This window comes from Aspergillus piperis (genome assembly GCF_003184755.1).
Source record: "Aspergillus piperis CBS 112811 unplaced genomic scaffold BO85scaffold_3, whole genome shotgun sequence".
Lineage (NCBI taxonomy): Eukaryota > Fungi > Ascomycota > Eurotiomycetes > Eurotiales > Aspergillaceae > Aspergillus > Aspergillus piperis.
In genome coordinates this window covers 545,549-559,017 of record NW_020291593.1, presented here as the reverse complement: position 1 = coordinate 559,017, position 13,469 = coordinate 545,549, and the positions used below count along the sequence as shown (strand labels likewise).

Here is a 13,469-nt window from a genome sequence, read left to right as displayed (position 1 = left end):
GGAAATTGTCCCGGTAGAGCACAGAAATGCGATGATAGATATGGAAATCCAGAAGATTGATCTGCTTGGGAAAGATGGGGCTAAACGTTGAGTGGGTGAAAAACGAACGACGACCTGGCAAAGAGCGTGTCAATTGGGAAGGTTAGGCTTTACGGGGGAGGGTGTTTGCGAAGAGAAAGCGATGGACGGAGTGCACGATATCAAATCGGCAGCAAACGTGAAAAAGAAGGAGAGGAAAGGAAAGGAAAGAGAAGGGCGACGAAGGAGAGCAAAAGCCAGACCGAGTCAGGCAGAGAAGGAAGCGAAAAGCCAGCGAACGGAGGGGATGGGATGGGATGGGATGGGAGAAGGAGGGACGAGAGCATCAGGAGAGAGAGAGGGCGAGGAGGGATTTGGATTGGGGGTGGAGGGTGAAACGCCGGCGGGCAGCTTAGACCAGCACTAGGAAGGGCAGCCGAGAAACTCACCCTTTTTTTCTCCCTGGTGGAGAGTTCAGTGAACCGAGGGGGGTGAGGGTAAAGGATACAACAACAAAAAGAGAGCGAACGTGAAAAGAAGAAGTAGAGGGAAACACTAGTGCACAGCACGTTTTGGATAAGAAAGAAGGAGGAGGAGGAGGAGGGGAAGGGAGGAAGAAGAAGGAAGGGAGAGAGAGAGAGAGAGTGAGTGAGTGAGAGTGATGAGAGTAGAGAATGGAAGGAGCGAGCGAAAAAGGAGGAGGCGGCGATGGGAAGAATTGGGAAGGAGCGACCACCACCTCGTTAGTTATTTAGTTAGTTAGTTAGTACACTACACCATCTAATTAACATCTGTGCTGACGACCATTGATTTTCTTCCAATAAATCAACAAGTGACCGATTGTGATAGCTAGACTACGACTCTTCTTGCGCACTTACTCCCCGAATTTTACGCGAAACCATCATCTGTTTGACATGAGTCGCGCGACCGTAGGAGGGGAGGGACAGACAGAAGTGAAAGGGAATGTACCTGCATGAAGCTGCAAGGCTGGTCAAGAAACTTCCTCCCCCCCAACCACCCTTGTCACTGCAGGCAGGCAGGCACTTCAGAACGTGCCAACAATCATCAATCTTCCTTCTCATCATGAACAATAGATACCATTAGTTGGTCAACTTGTTCTACTGGTTACTAAATTAGGTCATGCAGGTTGCACCAAGTGACCCAACCCTCCCCCTTCCTTGGGCCCCCAATGTCATCCTGCCGTGGGAATTGGACCCTTGGGTCTTGCATCCATGGTACTCAAGGCTGACTGATGATGATGATGATGATGATGATGATGATGATCAGAGAGGGAGAGGAAAGAAAGGAAGCAGGAAGAAAAAAGTTCCCGAACCTTCCCACGATCGCATCGGGCCAAAAGAAATGGTGCTGCCTTGCTCGGGAGTATATTTAATAAAGATTATGTCCGACAGAACGTGCGAAAGGGAGAAAAGCAATTAAACGGTGAGTCTCCACAGTAATAATTTGTGCTGACCCCCCGTCATTAGTATCCTCGGGGTAGATAGATAGTAGATACTACTAGTATCCGGATGGTTCGGTGAGATGAAACCAGTCAGCAACATCCCTATTGAAGGTATCATAACCCAAAGAGGTTATGATATAGTTAATGGTTGTTGATGATGATGCATTATCATTATCATTATCATCCCTCGTGCGCCCGACCGGGATCAACTGCCCGATTATTGGTTGTGGCGGGACTAGTCAGGCACACCCGCCAGCATTGGATATGCAGGTACACAACAGTTATTATTTTTACTGCTACAGAATTTACTTGAGTATTTACTGCTGACGGAGAAAACTCCCGTCGCGAGAAGAGATACCAATTTCCACATCTGACCTTGCCGAACACTCTCCTACATCATCAGTCCCATCTATTTATAGGCGGCGGACCACTATGTAGATAAGTATCTACTTTGTATCATCCTAAATTCTCACATGACTCGTGGCCGTTTCATCAGCCCCACTGGGAATGCATCACATTGCTGATTGGTGGATAGCTCTGCAAGCCTCAGGCACTTAAACCCACGCCGGGACTGACGTAATCCCCGGCCTGCCATCATAACTAACTACTGTAACTAACTTGGTTAGTTAACTAAATACTTGACTAAACCAATTAAGGACTAGATAGTAACTAATTATACCAATTGAGATGAGAACAACCATGACAACAAATTGAGATTATTATAATTATAATACTACTGGTTATGGGAATTTCAAGTAAGATTGCCTAGTCCAGTTATTGAAGGAGCACAGAAGTACTACTAGGAATAGTACCGCGACTTAGTAGTCAGTTGTAGTGGCTACTACCATCGCGACTTCGACTTCAATCAAAGTACTGGCATAATATATACTAAGTACCTTTGCAGACGAAAATGATCAATGTTGGCAATCTAAGTACAGTAGTAGTAGGAGATAGAAAACAATAGGCCCGAAAAAAGATTTATATATTAAAGTAGAGAAAGAGACCAAGTTAGAGTGGAGGAAAATCAAAGTAAAAAAAAAAAAAAAACAAAGGAACTGGAATCATTGATAGTAAAGATATTAAACATTAGGGAGATAGAAAAGCAGATAGTCGGATGGGAGAGAAGAAAAGAACAGGACAGAAAAGAGATAAAGCCAAACTCCAAGACAACTCCAGCAGATACCAATTTATATGGGATGTTTTGAAACACATACTTACCACTCATCGCATAACAGTCCGCAAATCGCACGAGAGAGACTCACCCTTTCAATTACCCGCACGCTCACTCCATATTCTAGGAACCCTTTTTTGGGCCAACACCTTACATTTAGTATGCACTTTGATTTCCAGGTACCCCTTCACACGAAATGTCGCAGTCACAAAGATGCATTGATGCGAGTATACACCGCCTGCAGCAGCAGGTTGGAGGGCGCGTTCGTCGGTGGGTATGTCAGACAAATTGCAGGTCAACCGGGCCAGTACGCGCGAATCTGCAAGTTTCGTAGCTCCAGAGTCAGTGCTGTTATTGGTAGCATGGTGGGACACAGCTTACTTTGGCCATCGCTCATCTTCAGAAAGAACGTTTTGACAGGGGGCTCCCCCGGGCGACTATATAGGTGAAATACAGTCTTGTATGGTTTATCTTCCTCGTAGACATGGCCCTGGTGAGGAGTTAGCAAAGAGCACCTCATTATCGAGAAGGCAAGTGAGAAGAATGTTCTCTCTCTCTCTCTCTCTTCTCCAACAACTTACCTTGACCAAAATCTGTTGGGGTTTAGCGGGCGCATCGGGCTCATCAATGAAAGCTTGCAGACATATTCCGGGTTCCTCCCGTAATCCTGAGCATTCGATGAAGTAACTCTTGTTACATGTCTGGTTCTTCGTGACGATGCCGCTCAGGGCCTTTCGCGCAGCACCGAGAGATGCGGATAGTTCACTGCCTTTGGATCAGCATGTAGCACACGCCTCAAAACCTCTGAAACTCACGGTGCTTCGGAAAACAAGATCCTGGAAAATCCTGCATCTTTTAACCCCTCCGAAAATGCCTCCCGCGCAAATTTAGAGCGCATCAGCCCCCCAGTCATCAACAATTCCTGCAGGTCAGTTAGCTTAGAATCAAGGGGACTACTCAGAACCTGAACGTACGTCGATCTTGAAGTGGCCACGAGTGGCTTTGTCCACCTGATCGTTCACATGATGGAAGACTTGGCCGACAACAGTGCCAAAAAATGCCCGCATATCGCTGTCGGACAAGATTATATGACCTGCCGTTGAGTCATACCATTGCGACGTAAAGCATTCCATCCGGAATTTAAGACGATGGTTACTTCCATCTCCAGTGAACTTTTCCTTTCTTTTTCTGAAATCGTTCATGAGCCTTTCCCTGCGATCAGATTTGTCGTCGTTTAACGGATTTACGAAGGAGGCGTTGAAGCGATGTCTCATGAGCTTCAAGAACTCTCTGTCAATGATGGTACTCCCAGACTTGGGGCCTATGGTGGATGCATTAGATCTTCGTTTGTAGACCAACCAGTGAAGGAACATCCTTACCTATGGCACTGCTCAGTTCCGTGAGTGAATACGATGTTGCGGTTACATCCGTGATCATATAGCAGGCGATGTCCTAGCTTCTTGTCAGGATTTGAAACGTTGAACAATCGCGCATATTCTACTCACAACCGTGCCCCCGCCCACATCACACACGCAAAATGTGCTTCCGGACTATTGACACAATCTTTCATTAGCCAGAAATATTCCCTGAGGTCAAGTAGGCCCACGCACGAACCTTTCTTCGTTCCCCAGATGCCTCTAGGATGGATATCGCGGACGCCTCGCTTTCAGTAACAAGGCACACTTCCTCATTCGGTTTTTGACCAAACCCGGCCAAGTGGATAGCCTCACTCATCCGCACTTGTGCATCGTTGGACCAGCCCGCCGGAATGGAAAACCAGTACTCCTTTTTGATGTTTGGTTGACTAAAAATGTACGACTGCTCCAGGTGGTTACGGATCCCGCTGAGGTAGTCGGCAACGACACGCACGGCCGACTTTCCGGCTGGCAGCCGCATGATCTGTTGTCTTGATACCCTCTCCAATTCCTCGTCCCGGAAATCTGTTGACTCCAAGTCTGGGTCTAACAGGAGTTTGGTCCACCTGAAAGTTTCGAGCTCAGGTGTAGCCTCCACTCCCCATCGAGGTTGCATGCCACTTGGGTACTGCATTGTCGATGGCAGTTTGGCCCAGGATTGAACTGGCCATTCATCCACTTGATAGATGGGTGAATCTATGCTTTGCTCGTCAGTACCATAGCCCCAAGCAGCGGCTTAGGTACAGTTAGCCTCGTGCATGATGTATAAAAGTTTGGGAACCGTCAACTCACCGGTACCCGTCGTGCCGTAGTCAATGCCACAGACTAATTTTGACTTGGCCTGTGACATATTGTTACTGGCTCAACTTAGGGCTCGCTTGTAGACCTTGGTATATTGACTGTAACGAACACTCATATGATAAGGGGACTTGAAAATGGCAATCCTGAACTGGGGGCTGGGGTTGGGGTGTGGAAGTGGGAGATATCGCTGACACTCAAAAGCATCCAAGAGGAGGGGGAAAAGGAGGAGAAAGCAGAGATAGACTGTATTGCCCTTTCATGTGTCCCATTCTGCCCAACACATAAACCGTCTGCTAGCTCTCTGAAGAGGGCAGGCAATTGTCTCGGAGGGAAAACTGGCCGTCCCGGCAGATACGAGGCTGGCTGATCACTAGTCTGGAGACCTCGCATACCTGATAGGCCTGTTCTCACTCAGCTGTCTCAGGGTAGAAGGTATCAGGAGAACGAGGGGCGTAATAGAGAGAATGGGAGAGAAGTGAGTTACACCTTTGAAGGTCTAGATGCTCCATCTTGCGTGTTGCTTTGTCAATGGGAAGAACGGGGAACAAAGCCACTGGACCTCTTTTCAATTCCTGGTTTCTCTAACGCCTTCTCATCGTCTCCCCACGTTACAATTACTTCTTCATTGCCCCTTGGTCTTTCTCTAATTTCATCGTCTACTTCTCATTTACCTGTCTTCCTCAGCTTTCCTTCTCTGCACAGCTCCGTACCGCCGACATGGATAAGACTTCTGTTCAGGTAAATATTCTCTCGGGCTCAGACTCAAAGACCCTCTTGTAAATCCTAAAATGCAGACATCGGGCACACGCTGATTAAACTTCTTTCTTATAGGAGGCATCCTCCCCCGCCGATACCGACCGTAATTCCGACCGTCATGTTTCAGAAGACGAAAGCTCACCCCAGATTGAGGACGTCGAAGCCCTCAAGGCCGAAGTTGCCCTCCTCCGGGACAAACTGGAGATTCTTCAGGGAAAAGCTTCGCTCGACATCAAGTTGCAAACGCAGATGCTTACTGCCGGGGCCAAGGGCTGGCCAGATTATGATTTCAAGGTCTTGGGGGACCGGATCCGCTCGGTTATGTATCACATAGAATATTGGTGCCAACAACATGCCCGGCAAGGTATGCCTGATACCGTTGAACTGCATGACTTGGAAAAGCAAGCCATCATTCATAGCCTAGAAGGCTATTGGGTCCAAGATTTGGAATGGGATACACTGATGAAGTCTCTTCCCTACCCTTTCTCTCTGTATATGTCGGAGGTGCTCGCTCAGAGTATCTTGACAAAGAACATCGTGGATAAGTTCTTTGTCAACCCATTTTGGTACCTTGAAGAAGAAGGTCTCGATCGGCAGGATCATACGACGGGTTCAGTCTCCCGTACACAGAATCTGCAACATCTGTACCGACGGTTTCTAGAAAGTGGGAACTTCTCTTCCGCATCCTTCTATCATCCTCATCTGATGCTGACCAGGACTGCAGCAAATGGCCCCAGAGCCACCGTTTGGAATAAAGAAACTGTCCGTCTGTCAAATTCGGTCAAGGTATCCCAAGCACCCAATCTCGAGCTCGGTCGGCAGACAAAGGAATATCGCACAAACGCTGTCGCTTTGTTCGCCTCCACCTTACTTTCCGACGTCTTTTTCCAGAGGCTATTAAAAAGTGTGGATTGCGACGAAGCGACGAAGCGAGAGGACAGTCTTCTGGAGTTATGCAAATTTGCTGATGAGACAGCAATCACCCTCGGCTCCAATCAGGGACATTGTGTGTATAAGACACTGCCGACTATGGGAACCACCTTTGATCCGAGATCCCACGAAGCGACAGTCCATAACCTCCATAATGTCCGGGGTAATGCTGCTGACGATGCCAGATTGGCTGGCCGTCGCATCCTAGGTATAACCCAGCCGGCTGTAATACTAAAGCTAAGGACTCTGAGGTGTGACGAAAACGTCTTGAATAAAGCCGAGCTATTGGTGGAACATGGTGACTACACCGAGGAAGATCATGAGCGAGAGCGACCAAAGCCTTCTGCAAAAATCCTTGAAGAGGCTGAGACGGAAGAAGAATAAGGGAGATAAGTTCAGGACTGTGTCTGTAGTATCTTTTGTTATATATCGTTTTGTCTATAATTGCCCCAGACTGTCGAATGTTTTAATGCAGTGATTCGTTATTTCTGTATATTCCTCGCCTCATCACTCCTATTCATTACAAACCATCCTCATTAGGAACTTTGCTTCTCTTTCTACGGCAAAGCAATTTACCAAGTCATTCATTATCAATCTATCTCACGCAAGTAGTAAAATGGGATGAAATTTAACAATGATATCGATAAATTCGGTGTCTCTAGCGCAATGCTGCTCGGCTATACACAAATGCCTAAGAAGCCCGAATCAGAGCCGTTGTCCTGCCCTAGAGCAACTACGTAATACCACTTTTATCCGCAAATCCACGGGAGACGAATTACTATACAGTGAATGATATAATCAGTAATAAACGAGCCTTACACAACAGACAGGAGGAGAATTTCCATTTTTGGCCTCTATCTTCAAAATCTTCGAAGTAATAACCACATCCAACATATCCATACGAGAAAATGTTTCCAAGGAGGTGCCGCCGGAGAGTTTGGATTGGATTGGTTTCAATTCTGGAGTCAAATGCTCGGAGTGACAAGTCTCCGAATATCCCGTTCTTACAGGTCCAATGAAATAAGATTTTGGGGACTTTCGTACTACTAGTACTTTATGCTCGCGCCGTGATTTGAGGGGGACAAGTTGTATGGGAGGTGGTAAATGGATCTGCTGTTTGTTTAGAACACTACACAGCCGCCTCCCCCCCCACCACCTTCTCCTTTATTAAACTCTACATCAAAGGTAGCTATTAATGTTCGATGTGACGAATATAGGATGAAGCCCGACAAAGACAGGGTTTGCGGCGTCCCCTCGACCCTCCTTCACCCTGTCAAAGATGTCCGGTTATCTACCATTAACAGCAAGTGTGATTTCTGAACTTGGACTTGTGGCAATTACATAAGCTCAGTATTGGTATTCTTTCTATTTTTACTATTAATTATTATCTTTCCTGTTGCTGCTTTTTCAACATGTGCATCTTGTGGCAAATTGAATTAGTGTTTGTACGGCCAACAAGGTAAAATGTAATGATACTCATATCGAAGATTGTTTCTTCATCTTGAGATCTTCCAGCTTCCGCGATGGCTAGCAAGATTAATAATCACATATGAACAGTAAGAATCTTCTAAATGTTGTTAGAAATTTTGGGGGAAAATCCTGCTTATTAGGGCAGACTCGAGAGGGAAACGACTGCGTCACATTGAAACTAGCAGAGTAATTATTCGAGAATTGGGAGCTGACAGTAATGAAACTATTAGCACTGCCGTAACTTCGACAGAATTAATGATGGCCTTTGGGGGTGGGAAAAAAAAAAGTGAAAAAGAAAGTGAACAATTCAAACTTTACTAAACAAGCTGCGGTACAACATGCACGCACACCGAAAAGAAATATTAGTGAGACTGAGAGTCGACGTTTCTTTATGAGGGTGCCATAACTATTTGCATCATGGTAGGCTTTAGTGGGCATTGTCTGAGATGAGTTGGTCCTGTCGTTCTCATTCTTTGTCCCAAGGACTCTCTCTAAGCATTGCCTCCGCCACCCAGTATGCTGATGTGGATGTTTACAGTCGGTTCATTCACCCCTTGACAACAGTCCACGATAACATGGGGAGAGATTAATGTTCGTATCAGCTTACTGATACAGGAGGACGCAATTAAAGCGAAGCATGTTGATTTCAGGACTCAGATAAAAATTTGGTTTACTCCATACTGGGTCCTGCCTGACTGATCCGATGAATACTCAAAGAAAGAAATATCCTCCAAAAAAACAGTCTCGCGGTCATTTCATTAGAAACTAAATAAACGAGTAATGGAAATATCAAAAATAAAAAATAATAAAATTAAATAAAGAATAAAATCAAATATGAAAAAGGAAGTCTCAGGGATAAGAGAAAGAGTGTGAGTGAAACAAGAAGATGAACGGAGAAGATGGCAAATCAAAACTTAGAAAGAAGAAAGAAATCGCGAAAAAGGCAACAAACGAATTACAATATTTGAAGACACGCTACACGCTACAGTAAAGCGGTTTACCGAGGCTGAACAAACCGGGTGCAGCGTTTGCTCATCCATGTTTTGTTGAAAACCCAACCATCCAGCTAGCCAGCTGGGCCGCGCAGCGACATCTTGAGCAATTTATGCCCAAACTGTATAGACCTTGCAACTGCCACAATTGATTTCGCCTACTAAACATTGGAAGCTCAACTCCCCTTTCTTGAGACAGAGGGTGGCCTGTACATTAATAAGGATTTGGAAGAATGTGTGCCCCTCATTGTCATTTATGTGAGGGTGGTGGGTTAAGTCAACCTGAGACAGATCGAGTTGAACATAGTCGAGTAGACTTGAATGAACCGGGTTGAGCAATTCGGGCTTCGAGCGTGGGCTGGGGTCGTCGACTGAGTAGATAGCAATCGGTTTGATCAACGGCATGTTGTGCTGATGCAGAAGCTCGAATCCCCAGGTGTACTTCTCAACCGCCTGGTACTGGTTATTCTTCTTGAGTATCCAGGTGATCGGCGCCTTTTCTTTGCTGTGCATCAGGTCCAATCGCTCTTTTATGGGTCGCTCCCGGCCTGCCTTTTTGAGGAATGGCATGAAGTCGTCATGGTGAATTCCGTAAGTGCGGGCGCAATTCACCATGGTATATGACACATCGAAAACACCTAGAAGGGCCGACCCGTAGGCCGTCGCAATGGCAGGGTTGTCCGGGACGGTTAGCTGCACCTTTCGCTGCTCAAAGAAGACCTTGAACACGCTCTGAGCATAAGGAGAGGCAGCGAACCCTCCAGTGATAAACAAGTGGGAGACCTGATGGCCTCCATATTTATCGACACATCATATCAACCTCGTTGAGTTGATCGCCCATCATCTGGATAGAACTCTTAATGGTCGGCTCAAAGAAACCCTCCATATCGCCGACAGAAAGTAGGACCTCTCCAGTCTGAGCGTCATAATGGCAGTGAGCGTCATCAGGGAGTGAAGCCACATTCATGGTAAAAACCAGCCTACGGATTCCCCCAGTGCCATCAAAATTTTCTTTCAGTTCCGTAAATTTAGCCATAAATTAGCCTACCATACCACCATTACTATCGAATTCTTCGGCGAACACCTCCGGAAATCTTACACACATCTTCGCAAGAAAGAGCACATCGACCTGAATTGCACCACCGATGTGACCTATGAATGTGAGAAGAGAACTTAACTGACACAAGTCGAAGCTAGACATACCAGAGGATTTACTCAAGGGTTCCAGCACCCAAGCTGGAGTTTTTGACACCACCCGGTAACAGGCTGAATCCTAGGCAATGGTCAGGGAACCATTTTGGAAGTCTCTGCTGGGGAGATACTCACAATGGTGCATCCGCCTATGTCGCAGATGCAAAATATTTCGCCGACCTGTTGTACAGAATGCCCACGTCAGCGAGTTCGGTCTCCCTGGATCCCTCGCAGCCCTTCACTAACCTGGATCATATCGCTTTTCTGCTCTAACACATAGCGGGCCGACGCATCCGATTCAGAACTGAGAAAAACGTTCTCCAGACCTATAGTGTGGAATCCGGCTTGTGAAATGGCCGTCCGCATGGCCATTTGAGCTTCCTCTTCCCAGGCTACGGGCGTAGAGAAACGGAATTGTACAAGCGTCTTGTCGGTAAGAAGACAAAGAGATGTCAAATAGTCTTGGATGAACTGACGTATCCGTCCGAGAAAATCTCCGACCATGTCCACGGCGGTCTTGCCCGGCGCTTCCTGTAGCAGATGTTGATATGTCAAGCTTGCAAACGACTCGGGCAGGGGCCCAGTAGGGCGGCCTCTAGGGTCTAATAAAAGCTTAAACCATGCGTAAGTTGGGGGATAGGTGTAGGCACACCAGCCCCACCGAGGCTCCCTTCCCGGGTAGCTTATGTTTGTCGGCACTTTTAAGGCTTTTCTTCCAGGCCAATCCTCGATGACCTGAAATTCGGGCTCTTCGTTCGGTATCATATGGGCTACAACGACGCCTGGAATCACTTAGTTCCTGCACGAAGCTCCTGGTTCAAATGCCGACACTCACCAGTGAACGTTATACCAACATCCACACCTACGACGATCTTATTTGTGAAGTGGGCCATAATGAGAGTTGACGGGCAAAGGTGCACAGAAGTGGGTACAGAAGATGAGGTAAATGGATCGATGACAAGCAGTTTGGATGAACGATGATTAGAGTCAGATGTTAAGAAATGAAGACAGGAAAGTTAACGAGAAAGCAAGATGAGGAACCTGGGAATGGGAATGGGGATGGGGTATTTATCACCGTCTGTTGGTCCCTCCCCAAGCCCTCAATAGTGGCTCTCTTGCAGCTCGTCATGCTCGATGGGTCGGGTTCCCAGGCCAAAGCGTCTCAGAAACCCGCCACCTCCGGCCTGGCGGCCAGGGAGCTGATAGGCCTAAGAAGGTTGCAATGTCTCGGAAGGTTTTTCATCGCTTGAGACCCAACGAGATATCATAGGCCGGTATGCTCGTACAGTCCGTTTGAGAACAGGTTAGTAGGTAAGGCGAGCCAGAAGAAGAGAGCCAGAAGAAGAGAGCCAGAAGAAGAGAGCCAGAAGAAAGGAAGAAAACAGGACAAAGAAGCCCCCTTTGCCCCGTTATGGACAACATATTTGCTCATCAAGTCCGGCTCTTTCATCGCGGTTGTTTGTTCCAAAATCTCTTAAGTATCACCCTACTTCCTGCCCAGGGTTCGATTCTACTTCTCTCATCACTCAGCTATCAGGAAAGGAACCCTTCAAGCTCGAAATTCATCATCGTCTCGGCGTCATGGGAAAAAGAAAGGAAGTCAAGGTGAGCATATTGATCTCGGAAGTTTTGCATTCGTCAGCTGGTCTCTGACTTATCCCCTTCATCATTAAGGCACCATCCTCCAAAGCATCTTCGCCGCCCCATGTTCCCGACGACACGAACCCGGCTCCAACCCTGAACCAGTCAGAGAGATATAAAGATATCGATGCACTCCAGGTCAAGATCGATCATCTGCAGGCTGAAATAGATGAGTTAGAGAGAGACCGTCAAGAAAAAATGCGGCTGGCAGTCTTTGGGGGGCGCGGCTGGCCAAAGCCTATCATCGATTACAAGAATGCGTTTAACTCTCTCTTCATCACGGCGAACTGGTGGGCGGATGATTATGTGAAAAGAGATACGGCTGCGCTGGCCGAATTCGCTCCCGGTGAGAAACGAAGTATTCTCCAGAGCCTGGTTGGCTACTGTGTACAGGATTTGGACTGGGATACTTTTCTAAAGTCTCTGCCGTATCCGATCCGTACTTTCATACCCCTTGTGCTCGCCCGAACGATGCTCGTAAAGGACATATTCGATAAAGTCTTCGAGAATCCTTTTTTGGTACTTTGAGGGCAAGACAGAGGCGATAGACGTTGAGCCTCAAGCACAGAGTTCGCTGTCATTTGCACAACATCTGCAGCATCTGTATGAGCAGTTTCTGATCGGTGAGGCCACCAATATCTTCACGTACCTAGGTTCCCTAACCGCCTAGTCTCACTGTTGACTTGTTATTGAATAGTGAATCCCAAGTCTGCCAGCCTGTGGAAGACCGAGACCGTTCGTCTTGCGAACTCCGTCAATGATAAACAGGCCAACAACACTGAGATGGGCCGGCATACAAAGAGTCGACGTGAGGGATTGACTCGATCATTCGCTTCCGCCATGCTGAAACATCCACCATTTCAAATGCTACTTGAAAACTGTGAAGACACCGCTGTGCGGGAGGAAAAGCTTGTCCAGTTCTACGAGAAAGCCGAAAAGTTGGCTATCAGTCTCGGCTCTTCCCATGGTATCTGTACGTATCGAAATCTCACGAAGTTGGCCTCGCCCTTGTTCTCGGGAGGGGATCAAGTCGTGACTGCAGAGGACCGTCATATTCTCCTGCCGCACCAGCCTAGACTGGACGGACATCGTATTCTGTTCATCTTGCAACCTGCAGTGTCACGCACGGGAGCGGCAATCCTCGACGGGGGATTAGAATCATGGGCTCAGGCTGTCGCAGTGATTGAGGATGGCGACTGTACAGAAGAAGTGTACCACGAGTTGCAACAAGAACGGGAAGCTGAGGCGCGTGAGGTCTACAGAGAGAAACAGGAGGTAATGGCGAAGCACCAGGCTGAATGGGAACGAGAACGACGAGAGAAGCAAAAAGAGGGCAAAAGAGTGGAGGAAGAGACACAGGGAGAAGAGGTGGGAAAGATTATAGAAGGAAGCCCAGGGAAGCAGGAGGATGATGAAGGAGCAGATGAAGATACGGAAAGACCAGCACCCAAGCGAGCACGAAGAACAAGAGGAGCAGCAGGGAAAAAGTCAGGCCAGCAGGTAGAAGAGGAGAAAGGGGAAGAAGAGACGAAGAAAATAAGAGGACGCCGGGCAACCAGAGGAAAGACTACCAAATGAGGGTTGCTGCTAGTAGTTTAAAGATGGTAAGATGAGTATTGCGC

General features: G+C 47.3%; 4 protein-coding genes across 4 annotated transcripts; 2 read left to right on the top strand and 2 right to left on the bottom strand.

The window, feature by feature from the left end:
* Positions 1–2,452: 2,452 nt before the first annotated feature.
* BO85DRAFT_517186 (Hsp70 family protein) lies at positions 2,453–5,055 on the bottom strand. The gene is made up of 9 exons (XM_025664890.1): positions 4,859–5,055; positions 4,266–4,801; positions 4,157–4,201; positions 4,031–4,103; positions 3,626–3,972; positions 3,467–3,573; positions 3,233–3,416; positions 3,033–3,141; positions 2,453–2,970 (listed from the first exon to the last, which is right to left on the bottom strand). The coding sequence occupies exons 1-9, from the start codon at positions 4,914–4,916 to the stop codon at positions 2,747–2,749; spliced, it is 1,683 nt and encodes a 560-aa protein (XP_025518876.1). The 5' UTR covers positions 4,917–5,055; the 3' UTR covers positions 2,453–2,746.
* A 453-nt stretch (positions 5,056–5,508) lies between these two features.
* BO85DRAFT_475131 (uncharacterized protein) lies at positions 5,509–7,045 on the top strand. Its single transcript, XM_025662703.1, has 3 exons — positions 5,509–5,605; positions 5,699–6,287; positions 6,348–7,045. Exons 1-3 carry the CDS (start codon positions 5,585–5,587, stop codon positions 6,935–6,937), a joined length of 1,200 nt encoding a protein of 399 aa, XP_025518875.1. The 5' UTR covers positions 5,509–5,584; the 3' UTR covers positions 6,938–7,045.
* A 2,081-nt stretch (positions 7,046–9,126) lies between these two features.
* Positions 9,127–11,227, bottom strand: BO85DRAFT_475130 (Hsp70 family protein; the record flags this gene model as incomplete). The annotated part of the gene is made up of 7 exons (XM_025662702.1): positions 11,042–11,227; positions 10,453–10,988; positions 10,342–10,386; positions 10,219–10,288; positions 10,069–10,167; positions 9,836–10,026; positions 9,127–9,798 (listed from the first exon to the last, which is right to left on the bottom strand). Exons 1-7 carry the CDS (start codon positions 11,097–11,099, stop codon positions 9,127–9,129), a joined length of 1,671 nt encoding a protein of 556 aa, XP_025518874.1. The 5' UTR covers positions 11,100–11,227.
* Positions 11,228–11,787: 560 nt separating this feature from the next.
* BO85DRAFT_517183 (uncharacterized protein) lies at positions 11,788–13,425 on the top strand (the record flags this gene model as incomplete). Its single annotated transcript, XM_025664889.1, has 4 exons — positions 11,788–11,811; positions 11,881–12,366; positions 12,416–12,470; positions 12,545–13,425. The coding sequence occupies 4 exons, from the start codon at positions 11,788–11,790 to the stop codon at positions 13,423–13,425; spliced, it is 1,446 nt and encodes a 481-aa protein (XP_025518873.1).
* Between the last annotated feature and the right edge of the window lie 44 nt (positions 13,426–13,469).